The sequence below is a fragment of the Moschus berezovskii genome, chromosome 14 (genome assembly GCF_049115385.1).
Source record: "Moschus berezovskii isolate FMDL1 chromosome 14, NW_MosBer_1.0, whole genome shotgun sequence".
Classification (NCBI taxonomy): Eukaryota; Metazoa; Chordata; class Mammalia; order Artiodactyla; family Moschidae; genus Moschus; species Moschus berezovskii.
This window is the reverse complement of record NC_142473.1, coordinates 43,744,268-43,765,833: the sequence shown is the minus strand read 5'-3', so window position 1 is coordinate 43,765,833 and position 21,566 is coordinate 43,744,268. Positions and strand designations below refer to the sequence as shown.

Genomic DNA, 21,566 nt, shown 5'->3' with positions numbered 1-21,566 from the left:
GGAAGTATAGAGCATCCGTGGGCGCAAGTGAGGGGATATAAATATTGCAGTTTTGGAGAGCCTGGGAGTGGATCACTGGGGAGATTTCAAGGGAACTCCAGAGGGAATGAAGGACTGGGGTGCAGGCCAGGGTGGGTGGTCTGAGTTCTGTGGGATGCTCTGCCCCATCCTGGGACAGGGCAGGGGAGGGGCGTGAGTGCTGCTGTTCTCAGCCCTCCAATCTCCAGGTAGAAGGGTAATAGCAGATCATGGTGGTCTTTTTCTCTGACCCTCAGGATCCTTCTTTGTGTAACCCTCTGGGCGGTCAGTATCTATGGACTGGGGCTGGCATGGGAGCTGGAGCATGTGTCTCTTTCTTGCCCTGGACTGATGCCCGGCACATGCCTGGGCCGAGTGGGCCCTGGGTGTTAGCTCTTTCTGAGGCTGGGAGGGGACAGAGGAGGCTGAGGAAGCCTGAGGAAGGAGGGGCTGTGGAAGCTTCTGGGGTAGACTCCTCTTGCAGCACTGGAGGGCAGTGCTTTTCAATTGAGGTTGTAGCGGGCAGCACAGAGAGGAGTGAGTGGGAGGGAAGAGATCACAGGCCGGAAGAAGCAGCGGGAGTTGCTTACAGACAGACAAAAAGCCAAATGGAGCGGGAAGGACAGCGACGCGCTGGGACTGAGGAGTCCGTGGTGGGAAGGGAGGAATCGGGGCTACCGCAGGCCGGGCCCCGAGTTACTCAGGCTGGGCCTTCGGGTTACTGAGTTACTCTTCTCTGAGCAGAGAGTCTGTCTTCCTGCCCAGTTCGGGTTACTCTTCTCTGAGCAGAGAGTCTGTCTTCCTGCCCAGTGAGCTCCTTCCCACTCTGGACAGTGATTCTCAAACATGTTGCCAGGTGTTTCCATGTGGCAAAGAATAAAGTCAGTACATGGACTATCCTCGGTGTCACCTCCATAATTTGTTGGGGTTTTTTTGTTATTCTTTTGATACCTACAGCCACTCACCTGCTTTTGAGTTAAGAATGTATAAATTAGTAATTTCCACTACCTGGAAAATAGCTGATAAGCTTTGGTTGTTGTTGTTTAGTTGCTAAATCATGTCCGACTCTTTGTGACCCCATGGACTGCAGCACGCCATGCTCCCCTGTCCTTCACTACCTCCCTGAGTTTGCTGAAACTCATATCCATTGTGTTGATGATGCCATCCAACTATCTCATCCTCTGTCACCCCGTTCTCCTCTAGCCCTCAATCTTTCCCAGTGTCAGAGTCTTTTCCAAGGAGTCAGTTCTTCGCATCAGGTGGCCAAAGTATTGGAGCTTCGGCTTCAGCGTCAGTCCTTCCAGTGGACATTCAGGACTGATTTCCTTTAGGATTGACCGTTTTGATCTTCTTGCTGTCCAAGGGGCTCTCAAGAGTCTTCTCCAGCACCACTGTTCAAAAACATCAATTCTTCGAAACAGCCTTCTTTATGGTCCAGCTCTCACGTCAGTACACGACTGACTACTGGAAAAACCATAGTTTGAGGGCAAAGTGATGTCTCTGCTTTTTAATATGCTGTCTAGGTTTTTCTTCCAAGGGGCTAGCATTTTAGTTTGAGAAGTTCATACTTTTTCTCAGATGTGTGTTGTAGTTTTAATACAACCTAGCAATATTTTGGTTGATAAAATAAAAATTTTCAGTTTTATAGTTTATAAAGGTAACATGATTTCAGTGTGGTAGATACCTCCTTTGTGTCCCACCTCTGAGCTAATTTTCAAGGAGCAGATTCTCCCCTTTCTGTCTTGCGTCCTGCTCCTGGCATTTAACTATGTCCCAGCGTCTTTCTCTGTGTGCAGCTCAGCCCAGGAGACCAAGGAAACCCAGGTCAAGGGCTGTGTCAGTGAAAGGTTCCGGGGTAAAGAACGCTGAAACCTTTGCCTGAGAAGAGGTTGGGAAGTTGCCTGTGGCCTTCCTGTCCCAGTGACAGCCCATGGAGTTACTCACAGGCCTGGTTGCCTCATATTATGTGTCCCCTAAGTAGCAATGGCATTCGTAATTGATGCCAGCTTTATATTCTCCAAAGTAAGGCAGTGTTCATGGTTCATGGCCACAGCTCTGTCACTTCACTTTCTCTGAATCACTGTGCCAGCCACCCAGCTGGCATTCAAGAAACACTTTTGGTTCATTGAGCCATTGCTGGTCAGAGCCCCTGCTGCCTCGGCCACTGCCACCTGGAATTCTGAGAGCTTCAAGTGAAAGTCCCAAGGGTTGTGAATGTTAAGACCTGTCCGAAGTCCACCCTCCATCCTTCAGGCTGGATGAGCCACACCCTGGCTATCAGCACTTATTTGCTCCTTATCAGAGTGACAGAATGGTCCAAGGGAAGGGCATCCAGGGGTCACTTCCTGTGGCCACCCTCCTGGGCAGGAAGACCCCATCTGTGCTGATCAGGACAGTCAGGCCCTGGTCCCCTGGGGGCCCACCCGCCCAGCCTCCTGCTCCCCCCCGCCCCTTATGGGTATGTTCTCCTGTTAGGAAATCCTTCTTTATTCTAATCCAGATCTGCCTCTTGGCACTGTTTCCTCGTTGACCTAGTTCTGCCCTTTGTAGCAACACAGAACAAAGGTCCATCGGCGGCCGTGGTAGAGTTTGGAATCCGTGCTCACAGGCCCCCTTCCTTTCTCCTCCCACCCTCGCATCTCCCTCCCTTGGGTCTGTGTTCTCCAGCACCTTCCGCTGCCCTTGTGCAGCATGGCAGTCCATATTAATAGTAACAATTGGCGACATTCATTGAGTGCTTTTCACAGGCCAGGTGCTGTCCTAAGCTCCTTACATGAATTTTCTTACTACTCACAATTACCTATGAGTTGGGTACTGTCAATATCTGCATTTTGCCAATGAGGAACCTGAGGAGCAGAGGTCAAATGTTGTCCAGAATCACTCAAGGAAGTGGTGGGGTGAAGACTGGAGCTGGGTGGTCTGGCTCCAGTGCCCATGCCCCTAGTTGTGGGGCCACACTATCTTACAGCCATCGTGTGGTACTGTCTTATAGCGTAGCCCTGGAAGTAAGCCCATGGTGCGTTGGATTGGGACTGGCCCCTACTTTGACTGATTTTTCAAGGAATTATTTGGAAGGAGCCTGAGTTGAACCATTTCCTATGAAACATCCTCAGAATATGTTTTGACAGAACTACTGCAGTTCAGAGGCCTTTGCCTTGTCACCAACAAATGGGTTCATCCAAACTCTGCCAGGCCCTGCAGGGTTCATGGTGCAGCGGGTTTAGATCAGGGTGACAAACATGGGCTCTTAGTATTTTCTTTTCCTGCACATGAAGTCCAATGCAATAGGTTTCTTGTTCAGAATGCTTCATCATGATTTTGGTGGCTATAAAGCAGAGAGAGAAAAGTGCCTAAGACTTCTACAACTGGACCGTAGCTTCAAGTTCCTAATTCAGCATTCAGTCTCCCAGAACAGCCCCAGCGGTTGTGGAAGGGAGAGATGTGATACCCCCTACCCTCCAAAGCTGGGGTGGCAGGTGCCAAATATACATTTTCCTGAAATGCATGCATCAGGAAGGGTTTTGAAAGCGCAGGTGAGGGAGATGAAAAAGGGCGTGTCAAGGCCAATCTGAACTGGACTTGAGTGCTGTGTCCCAGAGCTGTGTGACTAGGTACAGGTCACTTTTGGTCTGTTTCCTCTTCTGTAAGATAGAAGTAACAGTGTCTTTTCCTAAGGATGCTTATTTTAGGGTTAAGAGAGCAAAGGCAGATGTGCCATGAAGCTGCAGTGGTTGTTTTAGACCATTTCCCGCACCTGATACCTCAGGGTTTGGGGACCGAGCCCTCGTTCACTGTCAGGCCCTTCCTGCCTTGGTATCATGGGCCCCCACCCTTCAGCTGCCTCCTGTCTTGTGCGGCATGGAGTGGGATTGTGGGGGTATGGGGTCTTCTGGGGCAGTAACCATCCCCAGGACCCAGCCTGCAGCCACATCGGTCACCCTGCCCTGACCCCAGCGTTCAGGCCAGGTTGCCCCAAGAGCCCAGGAAAAGGTGATTCATCAAGAGTCTGCTTCCTGTGCTCACGCGTCCCTGGGCCTTCCCTGCTCTAGGCGGTGGTCACACAGGGAAACGGGGCTTGAACCATCTTTCTCTTCGTCAGTTGTTTTTTTAGATCACATGCATCCTGGTTACTATTTTTTAGAGATAAGCAGCCAAGTGAGGGACCTGATTTCTGAGGTCTGGACCCAGAAATCTGGAAGGAGAGCAGCTTGAAGCAATAGAAACAGGACTCGATAAAATCTGGTTCTGTAGTTACCAAAACCGGGGCCCTGACCAGTGGCCTAGACTCCCTGGAGCACAGTGTCTCTGTCAGGAAACTGGGGGCAGTGATAGAGCTGACCCCACAGGGTTGGGGGAGGGTCGGATGAGATCCTCGACAGCGCCACAGGAGGCAGCTGGCACAGAGTCTAGCCCTTATTAATATTATACCAATCCCCTTTCTTCCCCGCCATCTCCTCTGCTGTTGGTTTCTTACATGGCTTTGCATGAATGTCTTACCCGCTCTTTGACCCTTCTCTTTGCAGAAAAGAGTTGAAACATACTGGTTCTGAATGGGTGCGTAGTGCCCCCTACAGGACATCTTGGGAAGGTGTGGGGTGGTTGTGCTGTCACTCCAGGGGTCAGGGCTTTCTCTGGCTGGCCGCAGAGATGCTGGATTAACACATGGAGAACAAAGAACTGTCCAGCATCCTACCCAGTTTCCTAAAGTTCAGAGGGCATTCGTGTTGGTGAAACTGTGTATGTAACGACTTCATTTTACATATAAACAAAAATAAATTTTGCATGTTTTTAATATATACTGAATTTTCCAGGAACACAAGCACCGAAGTCTATGAGGTTTACCTATTTGTTATAAATAGCTACAGGCATCTCATTACATCTTTCACTGTGTCTGGAGAGTAGCTGTGCCCAACCTCTGCATACTGATGGATGTATTATTTTATTTTAACTAACTTTATTTTCTTTCTTCTTTGTATTACAGCCACATTGATTGTCTTGAAATTGTAAGTGTTGGCAGGTTATATGATTTACAAATTTTATTTCAAGTGAATGAAAAGAATATTAAAAATATCTGTATTGAGTCTTTGAAAGTATGAGAGAGAGGGGGAGAGTTTGTGTGTGTTAGCTTATAAATCAGCTGGAGAAACCTTGGGATAGACTTGAAATAAAAAGAAATGGTTTCACTTAGAAATGTCCTTTTATGTAAGGATATGTAATAGAAGTCAGAATTTAACTGCATCCCTTGTCAGAGAAATAAAGTATTTTGATGTCTCCCCTGGTCCTTTTAGAAAATATATAATCTTAGAGTCTAAAACACAGTTTTTATCATCATCTTTTTTCAACTTGGCCGTCTCTGTTTTTTTCATCCCTCCCATGTGTGTGTTTGTGTGTGTGCACGTGTGTGTGTGTTTGTGTGCATGTGTGTGCACGCACACGTGTGTGCGCACACGTGTGTGTGTGTATTACCATCTATGTGTAGACTTTTCAGAAAGGAAAACCAGGCAGGCCTCCTTGCCTTTTACCAAGTTTGTTTTTGTTGTTTTGTGACCTCTGCCTGAACACATGGACTGAACAAATTTTGCAAATTACCTATTCACGTGCTTTATTTTTCCACTGGTGATTGCCTTTTCATTGATTTACAGCAGGTTTTATTTTTGTTTTGTTTCACTTAATTCCGAAAGGATAATATTTCTTTACCTGCCAGAGCTGCGGAGTCAGATGACCCTGAGTTTGAAGCCTGGCTTTCCCGCACATGTGCTAAGAATTGACAGGCAGTTTATTTGACCTCTCTGAGAATGAGTTGCTTCTAATTGAGAACTAGATGAAAAAACACTGCATGGCACAAAATAAAAGCCCAGCGTGTGGTTTCTGCTGCTAGTTTTTGTTGTGATTCTTGCACTCAGTATTTTTCTCAGAAGAAGTACCTTGAGCTCTGCAACTCACGTTGTTTGAGATTCTTAGACATGTGACTCTCGCTTGCTGTTACTGAGGCTCAGAAAAATGGAACTGAAATTGCTGAAATTTTGTTGATTCCTTGTGTAGGAAAGAGACCAAGGAAAGAAAACAAGCAGATTCCATTTTAGTTAAAGAAGGAACTTGCAGGGTTATTCCTGGGGTCAGGAAACACTCAGATGAACATCTGAGATCTGGGGCACTGGCAGGAGGCCTTGGCACTCATCATACGATTAAATCGTCGCCCTCAAACTGCGTTTGCCAGGGCAGGCAAGTGGACAAGTACATTTCAGAAAGGTTCCCAGGCATTCCGAACTGGAACAGGAAGGACCATCTGATTTACTGTTTAACCAGTTAAACACACCAGCCGTGCCCCCAGCCCTGTGGTCGATTCACAGCCTTGTGACCCGTTTGGGCATCCTTGAACTGGAAGCGGGAGGCGGGTGGGTGAGAACCAGCCCTGCCCTCTTCCCCCATATGGGATATCGCTTTTGCTTTTCTTTGCTGAGTCTCTGCAGCAACAAAGTGTATGCAGAGTCCCGGCTCTGGGAGTTGGGCACATCGGGGTTCTGTCTTTGATCCCCCATTCTGGCTGTGTGATTTTGGACAAGTTGCTACACCTCTCTGAGCCTCAGTGCCATCTTTTTACATGATAGTGATCATAATACCTTCCCCAAAAGGTCATGGTGAGGACCAAATGAGCTGGGTAAGGGCTCGCGCCGTCCTCAGCATGTGTGATGCTCAGTCAATGGGAGGTGGGCGCTGCTCCAGGAAGGCAGGCGGCAGCTGCTCCAGGAAGGCAGGAGGCAGGTACATGCACCACAGTGTCGTCTGTGATGCAGAGCTCCCACTCAGCATGTCCCTGACCGTCTGCTCCTGCCCTGCTAGGTGGGCCACAGGAAGGCCCCTCTTCCTCCAGCCGTCACACAGGGCACGCTGCCCAGCAGGGGGAGTTCAAGGGGGATCTTCTCTCCCACTGGCCCCCTGGGCTGGGGGCCTTTGTCCTGTTCACGGAAGGGCTACAGCCCTCACGCCAGAAAAACATGTGAAATCCCACCGGCTGTTCCCTCACAGTATATCCAACACTCAGCAGCTTCTCACCACTCCACCATGGCCACCCAGCCCCAGCTCCTCTTAGATCTCATATCCCATTCATCTGCACAGCCTGCCTGAAAATATACCTCGAATTCTTTCAGTCACTCCTCAGACCGGGCCTGAGGTGTGTCATCTTTTCCCCAGACTGCTCACTGTTCTAGATGTTTCCTCACTGGCCTTCACTGGTGATGCTGCTACCTTTATCACACACACACCCCACCCGCCATAGACACTCACAGACATGTGCACGCACACACACACACACCACCTGCCATAGACACTCACAGATGCGTGCACACACACACACACACACCACCCACCATATACACTCACAGACATGTGCGCACACACGCACGCGCGCACACACACACACAGCTCCCCCATCACTGTGCATGGGTATATGCAGAGCACCTCCCCAACATGGTCCCCCATCCCCACCTCGCTTCTCAGCACCTCAGCCAGACTTAAATCCCAAGTGGGTCATGCCATCCCATTTCACTCAGAGTCAAAGCCAAGGTCCTTACAGGGGTCCGCCCGGCACCCTGAGGCCTCCGCCACAGCCCTCTGCACCGGCTCCTCTCTCACCTGGAACACTCCTTGCTTCTCCTCCGGCTCCCCAGTGCTCCTCCTGCCCCGTGGCTGACTTTCCTCCCCAGCACTTCCCGCCTCCCAGCATCGTTTACTTCTTTATCCCTCTGCTGGCCTTGGTCGCCAGAATGCATATGAGAGGAAGACAAGGGTCTGTGTCCCCCGCCCCAGCCCTGCCGTGGAGAGCAGTGCCTGGCACCTGGATGCTTTCAGTGAATATCTGTTGAAAGATCCACGAAGGACTGTGGGACCACACACACATAGTGTCTTCATCATTACAAAACTGTCCCGAATTGAAATTTGACTGCCATGGGCAGTCTGTGGTGGAAATTTACTCCGATTACCAGTTCTTTCACTGTAGAAATTACCTGGCCTACAGGGGTACCTGGTAAGTTCTGTTGGATGCATTACTTTGGGGCTTTGGGGCCGTGGTAGCCCTGAGGTCTCCTTCCCCATCAGCCCAGCCCTGCAGTTGGCGGGACGGTGTCTCCGGACCCCTCTGAGCCAGGTGTCCCCCCGCTTCCCCACCATGCTTCCTGGTTCTGGCGGCACTGTCAGCCTCTGGCCTCCCTTCCCCTGTATCCCCATCTCTGCAGGGAGGTCATCGTCCTTTGCTTTCACCGCCTCATCTTCCTGGTAACTCTATGGTTTTGTTATCATTACCTGTTGATCTGGCTTTCTCGTTATCATCTCCCAGCTTCCCATGGAAGTTATTTCTCTGATTTTAGTTTCATTGACTGTAAGAGAAGGGGTGGACTCTCAAAGCAGCGTCCCTGGTTTCAGATCCTGAGGTGCTCTCCGCGCCGCCCACCGCAGCACGTGGGCCTCCGGCATGTTCTCCAGCCCCGCTCCCAGGTCCCTCTTCAGGCCTTTCCCCATCACCCTCATCCTCTCCCTCCTACTCCCAGAGCTTATCCACTGGCCAGGCCCTCCCCTCTCCCCCAGCAGCTTCCACTCCCACCGTTTCTGCACCCCTTGACCCCAGATTTGTAGTCCAGGCTTGCTTTCTGTGGCCGCCATACTTGTGCCCAGCCCCGGCCTTCTGCTCCTGGCCTCACCCCACAGCCCATCACTTCGGTAACCACAGTCAACCCGACAGGCACCCGAAGGGCTTCCTGTGCCTTGGCCTCATTCAGTCTGGGAAGAGGAATCCTCCTCTTACAGGCGAGGAGACCGCAGCTCCCAGAGGTCATGGCACTGGCTCAGGACACAGCTAGTCAGCGGCTAGACTGGGATTTGAACCCAGGCTGTCTGGCTTCAGAGGACTGACCACTGCCCCGTCCTCTCTTCCTGTCCCCATCATGCCCTCCCCCGTTTGTCCACCCCACTGCCTGACGCTCAGCAGGAGGGGAACCCTGGCTCTTCCTCTGTTCCAACTTGGGGAGCCGGGGGAGGTCACAGGCCTGGTTGACCATCTCTGGATAAACGCACACTGCGCGGCCTTGCCTACCAGGGAGCTCTGCTGCTCTGCACACACCCCTTCCCGGCCAGTCCTCAGGTCCTTCTCCACTTTGCAGTTGGCCTTGCTCTCTGCCAAGGCAAAAAGGTGAAGGCTGTTCCGTATAATATCACTCAGTGCCCCATCTTTGCTTCTGTTTCCCCTCAACACCAGCATCCTTCTCTTTGTGTGTGTGCTAAGTCACTTTGGTCGTGTCCGACTCTTTGTGACCCCATGGACTGTAGCCCACCAGGCTCCTCTGTCTGTGGGATTCTCCAGCAAGAATACTGGAGTGGGTTGCCATGCCCTCCTCCAGGGGATCTTCCCGACCCAGGGATCAAACCCCTACCTCCTGCATTGGCAGGGGAGGGTTCTTTACCACTAGCACCCCCTGGGAAACCCCTCCTTCTCTTTATCACCAAATAACAGCAGTGCATCCTTTTGTTTCCTTTAGAACAACTGAGCGACTTCACTTTCACTTTTCACTTTCACACATTGGAGAAGGAAATGGCAACCCACTCCAGTGTTCTTGCCTGGAGAATCCCAGGGACGGGGAGCCTGGTGGGCTTCCTTCTATGGGGTCACACAGAGTCGGACAGGACTGAGGTGACTTAGCAGCAGCAGCAGCAGCAGCAGCACAAGATGCAGGTGTTTTCCATAATTTTTTTTTAACATCAGGCAGCAGACTCTTTGATGGAAAGAGTGTTCATTCCCTGAGTCTTTAGGGCCAAGCTCTATTCTCTTAGTCTGTAGCATTTTTTTAAAAAAAGGTGGGGGGGGAATAGAAAGAAAAGAAACAACAACGTGAAGCCAGGCTGATGTGTCTTTGGTTAATGATCCTTCTTGGTGGGGGCCAGGAGGGATCATCCCTGTGCCATCATTAAATGCAAGTGTATCGGGGCTAAAGGTCAGGAGGAGAGCTTTGCCCTCAGGAGGCTGCCTCCCAGAGCTGACAGGACAGAGCAGCCAGGATGTGCAGCCCCAGAGCATGCCCTGCCTCCCCAGACATCGAGCATCTTCCCCAGGCCCTACGCTGGGCACCTGGATGCAAAGGAGAACGCTGCCTGGATCTTTCTGAGGCAGGCAGCACCCCGTCCCCTAACCCCGGCAACTTCAGATTCCACTGCCAACCTCCAGGGAGTGCAGAGAAATCTTGGGTCTTGGCCGGCGGGTGGGCTGAATGCATGTGGGTGCTGAGAGGCAGAGCGCACAACGGAGCAGAGGGCATGCCCTGTGCAGAGGACAGGTGGGACAGAGACCTCAGACATCAGGCTTTTCTCAGAGGAGCCGAGAAGCTGACAAAGCCATGTCAACCACCTTCTGGCATGAAAGTGGGCAGGGAAGGAGGGGAAAAGCAGGATTGCTGCATCCTGAGTGATCCTGCAGAGCAAGCGTCCCCTTAGCGTGCCCCACCCAAGCTCTGTCCACTAGATGTTGGGTGCAGGAAAGCGTGGGGACCAGTGCCTGTGGGGAAACGGAAACCCTGCTGCTCCTTGACTGTCACTCTCTGCAGGACCCTGTTTAAGGTTCCCAGAAGCCCTGCAGAGGAGAAACAACACAGTCTTTAACCAGAATTCCCCATGCTTCTTTGACCTTGGGTTCCTCCCCACCCCATGTCTTTCCATTTAAGTCTCATAGAGTCAGTGTTCTGTGACAGCTGTTTGGGAAGTGCTGCTGTGGAGAGTTTTCCAATCCCTGCATGCTCTGCCATGTGCCCACTTCTTATTTTGCGTGGAAGCCATGCTACATAGTGGAAAGACTGTGAGCTTTAGATAGGACTGACCTGGGTTTACATCTGCCTTCCTGTGAAATCTCTAACTTTGCTCAGGTTACCTAACCACCTCTCTGAAACTTAGCTTCCTCATTTTTAAAATGGGAGAACATTAGCCACCTAACAGGGCTGCTGTGATGGTTAAATGAGAAAATAATGATAGTTTCCACGTGGGGGACTTATTATGTGTCAGATGTGATGGAATTTGAAGCCGCCGGGGGGCTCACGTGTGCTGCCTCCCCCAGAAAGATCCAGGCCTCGTTCTCTGCACCCAGGTGCCCAGTGTAGGGCCAGGGGGAGATGCTCGATGTCTGGGGAGGCAAGGCGTGCTCTGGGCCCACACATCTGACTAAGCACTTGCTGCCTCTCTTTTTATCTTCACCACTCTGAGGCAGGGTATATTGTCATCCATATCTCCCAGGTCAGGAGGCCATGACACACCAAATTCAGGGTCGTGCATATGCTGGAACTGAGATTTGCATCCCGGCACTAATACCTGGTAGAGTCGGGATTTGAAGCCTAACCGTCACCCGCCAGCAGAGAGCATGCTCCAAACCACCATGTCACAAAGGGCCTGGTACATTGAAGGCACTAAGGAATATCCATTCCCTTTTCAGGAGATTCATGGGTATTTACAGGGAGATTGGTCATTCCTGAGACTCCAAGTCACTCTGCAGTCTTTCTTATTAAACCTGTTAAAGGAGTAATCTGGATCTGCCTGTTCACTCATTGTTTTCTGCACATAAAATAAAAATTCTCCTTCAGCTTGTGTCAAAAAAAGTTAGGACCCTTCTATTATGACCTCTTTGCTTTGCCTTCATATGCTGATCCACCTCAATTTGGGCAGCGGCTCAACTGTCTACCGGTATTGGGCCAGTCTCCAAACTGGTCCCACTAGTGGTCTGTGCATCCCCATCCAGGACCAAGGGTCCTCCCAGAAAGCACCGTGGGTCTGTAGCTTGTTCCTCTGGTTATTCTCCTTCCTATACTTCAGTGATAGACTTAGCAAAGGTCTAAGAAGGCATCCCTTTTATTACTCATTCAGCAAACATTTACTTAGCGCCATTGCTAGGCTCGGAGTATGCCCTGTATTGTGCCTCTTGATTAGATCGCAGAATCTCACAGCCCTCAGTAGGCGTCCAAGACTGGACTGCTGTAGACTCTCCTCTGTCCGTGGTGTTGGGGATCTTTTTGCATCAACTAGCCTCATTCACAATGTGAGACCCTCTCTACAGGCCCTTTAAGTCCCGCAGTTCCAAGTGCAAGCTCCTTAATTTTTGTTTGATTTCAGGATTCCCAAGCATCTAAAGCTTCCAGCAGGACTGGGTAACACAAGTGCCACAAACAGGGTTCTCCCCAGGCCCCTGACAGCCACTGCAAATATGCTCTTCTCTGCTCAGAACATCATTCCAACTATCCAACCTGCCAGGCAAACATCTACAACAGCTGGTTCAAGACTCACTTCCTCCCTGGTCCCTCCTCCTTCCATTACCCTGCACGCACCATCAAATAAACTAATCATTTTCTCCTCTGTTCTGCTCCTATACTTCACCTCCTACGTTGTGCCCCACAGCTAGAAAAAAAGGCACTCCTTCCTTAAGACACTTGACCACCACCTGCTGGAAATTTAGGGTAAATGCTCTACAAATCTCTGCCACTTACAGAAGTGAAGGTGCGTACTGGAATTGGGTAGGGTGTTGCTCGCACGACTGCAGGCAGGGCGCTGCCTATTGCAGTGATCAGGATTGAGGGGATCTTAAACGTTCCCCTCTGTGTCCTGGGTGCCCTGGCTTCCACTTGGGCTGAAGAAATGCTTGCTTAATGATACTGGTGCAAGCCCCTGTTACCTTAGACTTGAGGCACCTGGTTTTGTGGGTGAATGATCGCTGAATACTTCTGTTGCAAAGGAAGGCAACCAAACTCCCCACAAGCTGTCGGAATAACCAGAGGGTCTCAGGGGGATTTGGAGTGGGGCCAGAGACCCTTCAGTCTGTCATCTCTGCTCAAAGGCCACCACCGTGGGAACAGACCAGAGCAACTCCACATTCCTCCCCACAGTAAACCTCAAGTTAAGAATATGATGGAGAATTGAAGCAGGTGCTGTGTCCAGGGCCAGCTCCTTGTAGGTTGTGGGGAGGCAGACGTGGCCACACAGGGGTCCTTGCAGGGAGCTGGGGGTTTTGTGGGGAAGTCCATCAGTGAGCAAGCAGCTGACTAGACAGGGTAAGCAAGGATGTTGATTCACTATCATCCATATTTTCCTAAGCCATGCCCTTTATTAAGCCACATCACCGAAAACCAGTACCCTAGTGACATCTGGGACTTCATAAAGTGGTCTCAATAGAGTTCCATCCAGCTGTTACACTTGCAGGTGGGGGCAGGAGGGGGGACATGCTTTTACCAGGGTCATATTTTATAAAGGGAGAAACCCTCTGTCCCTTCATAAAGCTTATTTTCCCTGAGCCATCTGGCATAGTGTTGTTCATGTCCCACAGTCTCCCAGACAGGTACCCCTCTTTGGTACCCTTAAAGAAGAAAGAGGGCTGAGCCTTTCCCTCTCTGCCCTGGCTGCCAGGAAGCCCAGAGACAGCTTCTGTAGCTTTCCTGAACCAGGATTGCTTCTTCTCATCGCTTCCCTGATTCCTTCTCCGGAAGTGCTTGTTTTGGGCTGTTTGTCTTTTCCATTGTGGGGATGGCTTTGGGGGCTGGATGGGCAGTGATGTGGCAGAAAGAAGAACCACCAGTGAGCCAGACACACATGGATTTCAGTCCCCACCTGTTAACCGTGTCATCTTAAGGAAGATGTCTTTACCTCTTCAGTGCTGAGTTCCTTACCTGGAAAACTGGGGTAATGACCACGAGGAACATATAGGTTACTGTGAAGATTAGACTCTGCCAGTGTGACCTGCACTGTTCCCTCTCCCTCCTCCCAGGTCAGGCTTGGTCTGTGGCTCCAGGATCAGAGTTGGTTTTTCCTTCTTCCTGCCTCTGTCAGTTGGCTTAGGATGAGTGATACAGTGGAGAAAAGCAGGGGACCTGCCCTCCTGGTTTGTCTGGGACAAAGGGGTTTCCTGGCATGCAGGATTTCAAGTGCTCAGACAGGAAAGTTGGTGGCAAACAGAAGAGCTGGTCACCCTAGTAGAAACCTCAGCATCTCAGGGGCTTACAGGGGCCTAGGTTTGCTTCTTGCTGGTACTACCATCCATCCGAGACCTTGGGTAAAGGGGGAGTCTCTATCTGGCTATCGCTGGTCTCTTGGTAAGGGGGTAGTTGGTCAGGGCCAGTTCAAAGGCTGCTGCTCTCCCCTCCACTCATGTTCATCTGTCTGGGAGAGTCACTTGGCCGGGCCTGACATGGGGCAGCCTGCCGACTCCCCACACAGAGGAGCAGCTATAGGTTTGAACCTTAGTATAATCCGCACACTTTGCTTTCTTGTCTTGTCATTCCAGGGTGCCGGGGCAGGGAGAGGGAAAGCTGAGAGATGCCTGGTCTGTGATTGGAGGGCTCCCTGTGGCCATCTCCCTGTGGACGGTGTGTGTGTGGGCTTCTTAAGGGGTGGTTAGCCTCACCCTGCTGTGCTCGAAGGAGCGGTGGTCTCCTTTGGGTGTCTAACTGTGGCTGACATGCCCGCCTCTTCCAGCCCCCTTGTTCCTTTGTGTGGAGCCACAGAGAATCTTCCCCCTGTGCTCCAAGGACCACAAAGGGGCTGAGGTGGGATGGGGGACCCCAAGCTCTTCCCAGGTCCCTTCATGCCTGGCTTTCTCTGGCCACCCAGAGAGCCTCCCGCCCACCCTCGGAAATCTCTAGCTCAGAAGTGGGCACACATGTGACACCCACTCTAGGACCAGGGCCGGGCCCTCCCCAGAGCATCCTCAGTATGTGTCACTTGGATGGCAGCACCAGGGCTGGCCCAACCCCCGCTCAGCTGGAGTCCCCTCTCCCAGGTATCTTGGTCTCTTGGGGCCGCCTTCCTTGGCTCAAACCTCTTTTAAGAGGTAATTAGCACAGAAAAGGAAATGGCAGCCCACTCCAGTGTTCTTGCCTGGAGAATCCCAGGGACAAGGGAGCCTGGTGGGCTGCCGTCTGTGGGGTCGCACAGAGTCGGACACGACTGAAGCGACTTAGCAGCAGCAGCAGCAGCACAGAAAAGGTTTTTGTCTCTTTTGTTGTTTCATTTATTGTCCTATTTCTAAGAACACCTTCCTGGAGAGAAAACAGTTTTCCAAAAAATATTTGTCACAACTGATTCAGCTTCCTTGTCCAAGCGTATAAGAAATACGGTTTAGATTTTGTAAAACGGAGTGCTGAAATGTTTGTTAGCATTTATAATTTCTATAAAGGAAATCTGAGCATTGGAGAATATGATCAAAATGAGAATTCGTGGGGCGTTTGGTCCTGAGGACCTGTATCTAAATTTTCGGGATGTGGGGGAAAGAGAAAACCAGAGGCATTGTATTGGTAGATGCGGAACCCTGAGATCCAGGTGCAGAGGGCGGGGCCGCAGCGGGGGCGGGGCCGCAGCGGGGGCGGGGCCGCAGCGGGGGCGGGGCCGCAGCGGGGGCGGGGCCGCAGCGGGGGCGGGGCCGCAGCGGGGGCGGGGCCGGCGCCGGCGCCGGGTCGGCAGCTGGGGAGAGCCGAAGGCTTCCCTGAGGGGACACCTGAGGGCAGTTGAAAGGCACACAGGAGTTCACCAGGTGACCGAGTGGGCAAAGGGAGCCACGCCTGCTCCCTGCAAAACAAAGTGGACGCAGCTGAAGCCTCGTGCTCTTGGGAACTGAAGTATTTCAGTGGCCTGGCGCCTCAGGCAGCGGATGCGCACGCTTGCGCTGGGGAATAAGCAGGCCCGCTGTGGAGGCCTGGTGTTGCCTGCTGGGTGTTTGGGGTTTTATCTGGAGGGCCTAGGCGAGCAGCAAGGCCGTTGAAATGTTTTAAGCAAGGGGGCGTCCTGCCTCTGAGCACAGTGAGGAGAGGGCAAGGCTGGAGCAGGAAGCAGCCCAGATGGAGGGAAGTGGCTGGACCCTTCTATCCAAGGGCCAGGCAGGGGCTCTGGGGTGTTGGAAGGAGAGGGGCTTATGCCCACGGTGGATCCTGGGTTGCCCGTTTGGGGTTGGGAGGATAGTGTGGGACCTGGATGCTGGTCTGATTTAGGTGGGGTCCTGTGTGGTAAGCACCCCTCACCCCCAGCAGCCTTACCCTAGGGACTTTGCATCCATAAGGCTTAGGGACTGAAGCCCAGAATTCCTGGACACATCTTTTCAGGGGCTGGGACAGGGTTACTAGCGTCAGACAGGGAGGGGTTCTGAACCAGACTGCAAAGAAGAGTAATTTGGAAGGACATGGTCTTTTCTATTCCCTGGATACACATTTGAAGACCTTTGTAATGATCTAGTTAAGGTAGGTTATCCAAGAGGCCAGAACTAGCCCGCGGAACATGAAGCGCCAGAATTTGTGATTCAGAAAGGTCAGGAAAACCCCATTTAAAGCCCCTGTCTTTTCATCTCAAGGTGGAGCAGGGAAGGAGTAAGGGGGCTTCTTTAGAGCCCGTTCCCCTTTCAGGGCTCACAGGGACAGGGTGGAGACCCTGTATCCTGCCAGCAGGAGATGGGCAGGGCAGCACCACCTGCCCCCCTTTGATGTCAGGAGCTTTTCAGAACTGATTTCTCTACCAGACTTACTTGAATTCGGGGACATTTTCTTTAAACATCTTAGCTCATTCCCAGCCATTTCAGGCACTGGCCCTGCCGGCTTTTCGTCTTGACTTAATGTTTCCTGAAGACTTGCTTTCTATTGTTCCGCATTGCGTGTGTTTAGGTAACTCACTTGGCTGGAGTGAGTTGAGTGGCGTCCTCAGGGGCAGGTGTAGCTCCCAGAGCCCCACAGCTCTCCCCTGCTGAGTGACCTTGGCTGGTTTCTTCACCTCTCTCTGCCTCAGTCTTCTCCTTGGTCAAATGTGGAAACAGTAGTATTAATACTTACCTCAGAGTTATCGTCGGGTCTAAGTGAGTTAATCTACATGGTGCAGTAAGAACAGCACCTGATGCCAAGTACATGCTCAGTCAGCGTTCACTGTTGTTATTGCTTGACCCAGTAGGAGAAATGAAAAATATAATTATCTTCTTCCTCTTAAGGCCGTGTCCAAGAATCTACGTTAAGTAATTTTAAAGGCATTGTTTTTCACAGAAAATATCTCCTGGCATATTTCCTCATATGTTTGCAGTTGAGTTGAACAGGCAGCTGAAGGATGGGATGGTGAGTTCAGCATTGTTGCCTGTAATTGGGAGTCGTGATTGAGCTCCTCATCTCCCTCAGCTGCTGTGAGGCTTTCAGCTGTATCTACTTCAAAGTGACCTGTCTGGGGTTTCTTTTCCTATGGGCCCCACTGTAGGTTTCTAGAAGAACTTGACTACCTGAAAGGAAGCGACAAAACATGAAAATCGCTTTGAGGTGACCAACAAGTCCAGCGGCCCCTTGCTTCTCCCAAGGTGGATCTGAGGTTTAAGAACCGTAACTTCAGGTAACAATCCTATCCTACCTTCCCCCACCTAGATACACTATCATTACTACTCCGACGGTTGTTCTTCGTTTAGGAAGTGTGGTTTCTCCCCGACTCCTTGAAACCTGGATTATTCCACCTCATGCAAATGTCTGGCTGTTCAGAAAGAGTGGTGGGGGCTGGAGGTGGCATCCCAGGTCTGACATGTGACCCAGATGGTCACTGAGACCCTAAGTGTAGGGCTCTGCTCACAGCTGACCTGCTTCTCTTAATGTCAGTGGTACTAGGAATAATAATAGCAGCGGCCGCAGCAGGGCCTTTAGTGTGATTAAATGATTATAAAACACTCTCCGAAGAATCCATCAGACTAGCCAGGAAACTTCTGAAAACGAAAAGTACAAAGAGGGAAACGAGTTGTTCTATCAGATATTAAAATGTATTTTACAGTCATAGTCATCAACAGTGTGGTGCCAGAATGGAAATAAGCAGGTCAAGAGAACAGAATAGAAAGTTCAGACTAAAAAATGAGTCAAGAAAAGTGGCATTTCTAGTGACTAATAGATCTAGATCTAGTAAGTAGTGTTAACTGTAGTCTTTTTAAGGAAGTTAGAAATTCCCAACCTTAAGTAGTGTACCAAAAATAATTTCCAAGTGGATTAAAACTGAATTTTTTTAAAAAGTTACAAAATTGTTAGCAAAGAAGAGGATATTTTTATTGTTTAGGGCTGAGAAAAGAGTTTTTAAAACCTGCCACTTTTAGTATCACATACAAACACCATAAGCAAAGATAAAAGACAAAAAGGGGAGAAAATTATTTATAGCATCTATGGTGAACAAAGATTAATATTCCTAACATACAAATGTATTTATTTTTCAATATGTATTTATTGAGTGCTTACTATGTGCTGAAACGTGATCTGGGCTCTAAGGGTGCAGGCAGTAAACCAAAGTCTGTACTCTTCTGATGCTTATGATCTAATGGAGAGGACAGCCGGTAAATTTAGTAGCTTATTGCTGGCCAGATGTGGATAAGGGCAATGGAAAAAAATTAAGCAGGACTGAGTTGGTTAGAAAGAGTTGTGGGGGTGTGTATTATATGGTTATCCTGGCAAACTTCACCGATAAAGTGACATTTGAACAGAAATATAAAGGAAAAAGGGGAGAAGTGGTTGAATTTTGGATGTTTTTTTGACTGTTTAGCTAATAGGATTTGTTGATGGATTAGATGCAGGCCATGAAAGAAAAGGAGTCAGGGGTGACTTCTAGGTTTGGGGACTAAGCAGCAAGCAGGATTGAAGTACCACTTACTGACCTGGGCATGACCAAGAGGCTGGGCTTGCAGACAACCAGGGATTGGTTATAGATGTTTCATGTTTCTATTGTATATTCAAGGGGAGATGTCAAGGTGATGCTTTGGAACTCAGGAAGGGGGTCTGGGCTGGAGATGTAAATATGAGAGTTGTCATAGTATAGGTAGTTATTTAAAACAATGAAAGTAGGCAGATCTCCTAGGGAGGGAGTGTAGGCAGAGAGGGGCCTAAGAACATCCATGGGTCACTCACCTAGAGGCGAGGGCGACGAGAGGAACCAGCTGTAGAGACGAAAGAGGAGTGACTACTGAAGTAGGAGAACTGTGATGCTGAGAGCCAGGAGGGAGAGATCAGATCTATCAGATGTGTTGATGGGCCAAGCAGGGAGGGGATAGAGAACTGGCCATTGGATTTAGCAATGAGGAGGTCATTAATGAACCCAGCAGGGGCCGATATATTGGAATAATGGAGACAAAAGCCTGATTTGAGTTGAGTTGTCGTGAGGAAGAGAAAAGCAATTGAAAACAAAGATATGGGGCAGTAACTGAAAGGAAATTGAGTTCAAAAGAGTTTATTCCCCACCCAGCCCCCCTAAGATGAGTGTTGTTGCAATGTGTTCTTGTCCTTATAGAAGTGATGCAAGAGAATGTGGAATGTGGATGATGCAGGGGTTGGGGTGGATGGTCCACACTCGTGAGAGAGGAGGGCTCAGCATGCTTTGGTGTGGGGTCCTAGCCAGTAGTGTCTAGGTTGCTGGTAGAAGTGGTTACTGGCCTCTTTTCTCAGTGGCGTAGAAAGCTGACTTATCGGCTAAGGGTGAAAATCAAGATATTGGAGGTTTGAGGAGGAAAGTGCAAATGTGGTTGCAGAGCAGGGGAGTCAGGGATTGCTGTGTGCTTTTCTCCACCAGGCTCAGGTGCCCAGGTGAGCATGAGTTAAGAGGCCCATCAGTGCTAAAGGCAGCATGGTAGGAAAACAGGACACAAGTGGGCACCAGGGATAACCAAGAAATACCTATAGGGACTTCCCTGGTGGTCCAGTGGTTAAGACTTTGCTTTCCAATGCAGATTCAATCCCTGGTTGGGGGGCTAAGATCACACATGCCTCATGGCCAACAAACCAGAACATAAACAGCAGAAGCAGTATTGTAACAAATTCAACAAAGACTTAAAAAAAAAAAAGGTCCACATCAAAGAAAGAAAGACATGCCTATAAACAGAAACACCATCCATAATAATTTTAAGACATAAGTAAAAATAGCGAGGTTTTGTTTTTTCCTTCAGATTGATAAGAGCTTTTATTGGGGATAAAAGTTATTGTGCTCTTCTGGAGCACAGTGTTTCTGTATTTAGCAAAACATACAATGTGTGTCCCCTTTAGACCCGTCAGTCCTCCTCCTAGAAGTTTATACTAAGAGATAATAGCTCAGATGCACAGAGCTGTGTGCACAGTCAGTGTTCACTCTAGCAACGATGGTGGGAGTGACCAGGAGGGCTCCGGTCACTAATCTGTGGACACAGTGGAAACAAAAGCTCACCCTCGCCTTTCACTTTGCAGATGAGGAAACTCAGGCCCAGAGAGAGGGAGTGACAGCCCCAGTCACGTCGCCTGGAGCTCCGACCCCAACGGTGGGCAGTGCACGGCCCCCTTCACCTGGGTTTGGAGTTGGAGTCCCTTGCAAGGTACTTGCCAGTCTCTTTTTTGAGCTGACTTGCTTTGCACTTTTAAGATATGAATTCTCACAATGCTTTGCAGATGTTTGCAGTGCTTTCACTTCATTATGCAAGGTTTTCCTTGCAATGGAATCCTGAGTGCAAAAGGACAGGCAGAGGAGACTAGACAGACTTTGCCTGGACCAGTGATGGGGAGGGACTGCTTTTTTGACTCCCAAGTGGGACTTATAGGCTGAGAAAGGATATTTTATGCTTTCCTACAACTTTGGTAAAAGCTGTAATAAAAATACAGAGATAACAAGTAGATCATATTTATTTCGTTGATTAGATTTGATTGAAAGAAAATTAAGTTAGGACTGTGAGAACATCTGGGACACTTGGTCACCTCCATGGGTGGAACATGGGGCTTGTACCTTCTAGAGCCTTGGGTTCTGGTTTAGTTCTTCATGCCCTGGCACAGGGGCCTAAGAGAAGCCACCTAATTTCTCTGAGCTTTGTGTCTTTGTCAGCAAAAACAAGCAGATGAGCCTAAATTACCTATAATAACTCCTAGAGTAAATATGATGCTCCTCCTGGCAGTGCCTTGTCCTCATCCCAGCTGGCTGGGTGGGAGAGACGTCAGCACTGTCATGAAGTCCCCGTCCCTCCACAGTGCCTCCCTAGTCTTCCACCACCTTAGAAAAGCTTGTGGAAATAAATGTGCCTCTGTCTCCTTGTTCCTATTTCAGACCTCCAATGGCAGACCAGAGAATGGACATTTCTTCAACAATCAGTGACTTCATGTCCCCAGTTGCCACCGACCTCCTCTCCAGCCCTCTGGGCACCAGTGGTGTGGATTGCAATCGGAAACGCAAGGGCAGCTCCACAGATTACCAGTAAGGCCTTTGGGCTTGTCTTCCTCTGGCTAAACTTGGTGTCAGCTTACGGGCATGAACGTTTAGGGGCCCTGCTGTTCCTTCTGGAAGAAGGGATCCTGTCTATGAAAAGGGATGGGAATGGAAGATCTGACTTGACTTTTCCCTTTATCTTCCCTTGGATTGCACGCAGGAGGGAGCCTCCAGTGCAGCGGAACCATTTACTCTCCTTTTGTGCGCCCCACTCAGGTCCCCAGATTTTCGAGGGAAAAAGAATAGCCTTAAAGCCAAGTTCCACCTCTTACCACTTTCTTCATTTTCCTTTGCTACTTTGAGCAAGATGGCTAAGTCCATGGATATAACCTCAGTGGTTC

The 21,566-nt window shown here is 50.0% G+C and overlaps 1 protein-coding gene across 3 annotated transcripts in view; it reads left to right on the top strand.

Moving 5' to 3' along the window:
* The window catches only part of BMAL1 (basic helix-loop-helix ARNT like 1), a 108,474-nt gene that overhangs the window by 54,430 nt on the left and 32,478 nt on the right, over positions 1-21,566 (top strand). For all 3 annotated transcript variants that reach the window (XM_055423340.2, XM_055423338.2, XM_055423339.2), the window contains 3 exons: positions 17,248-17,376; positions 20,223-20,347; positions 21,067-21,213. In XM_055423340.2, the coding sequence (XP_055279315.1) occupies positions 21,074-21,213 (140 nt within the window). In that variant the 5' untranslated portion in view covers positions 17,248-17,376; positions 20,223-20,347; positions 21,067-21,073. The remainder of the gene's footprint in view (positions 1-17,247; positions 17,377-20,222; positions 20,348-21,066; positions 21,214-21,566) is intronic.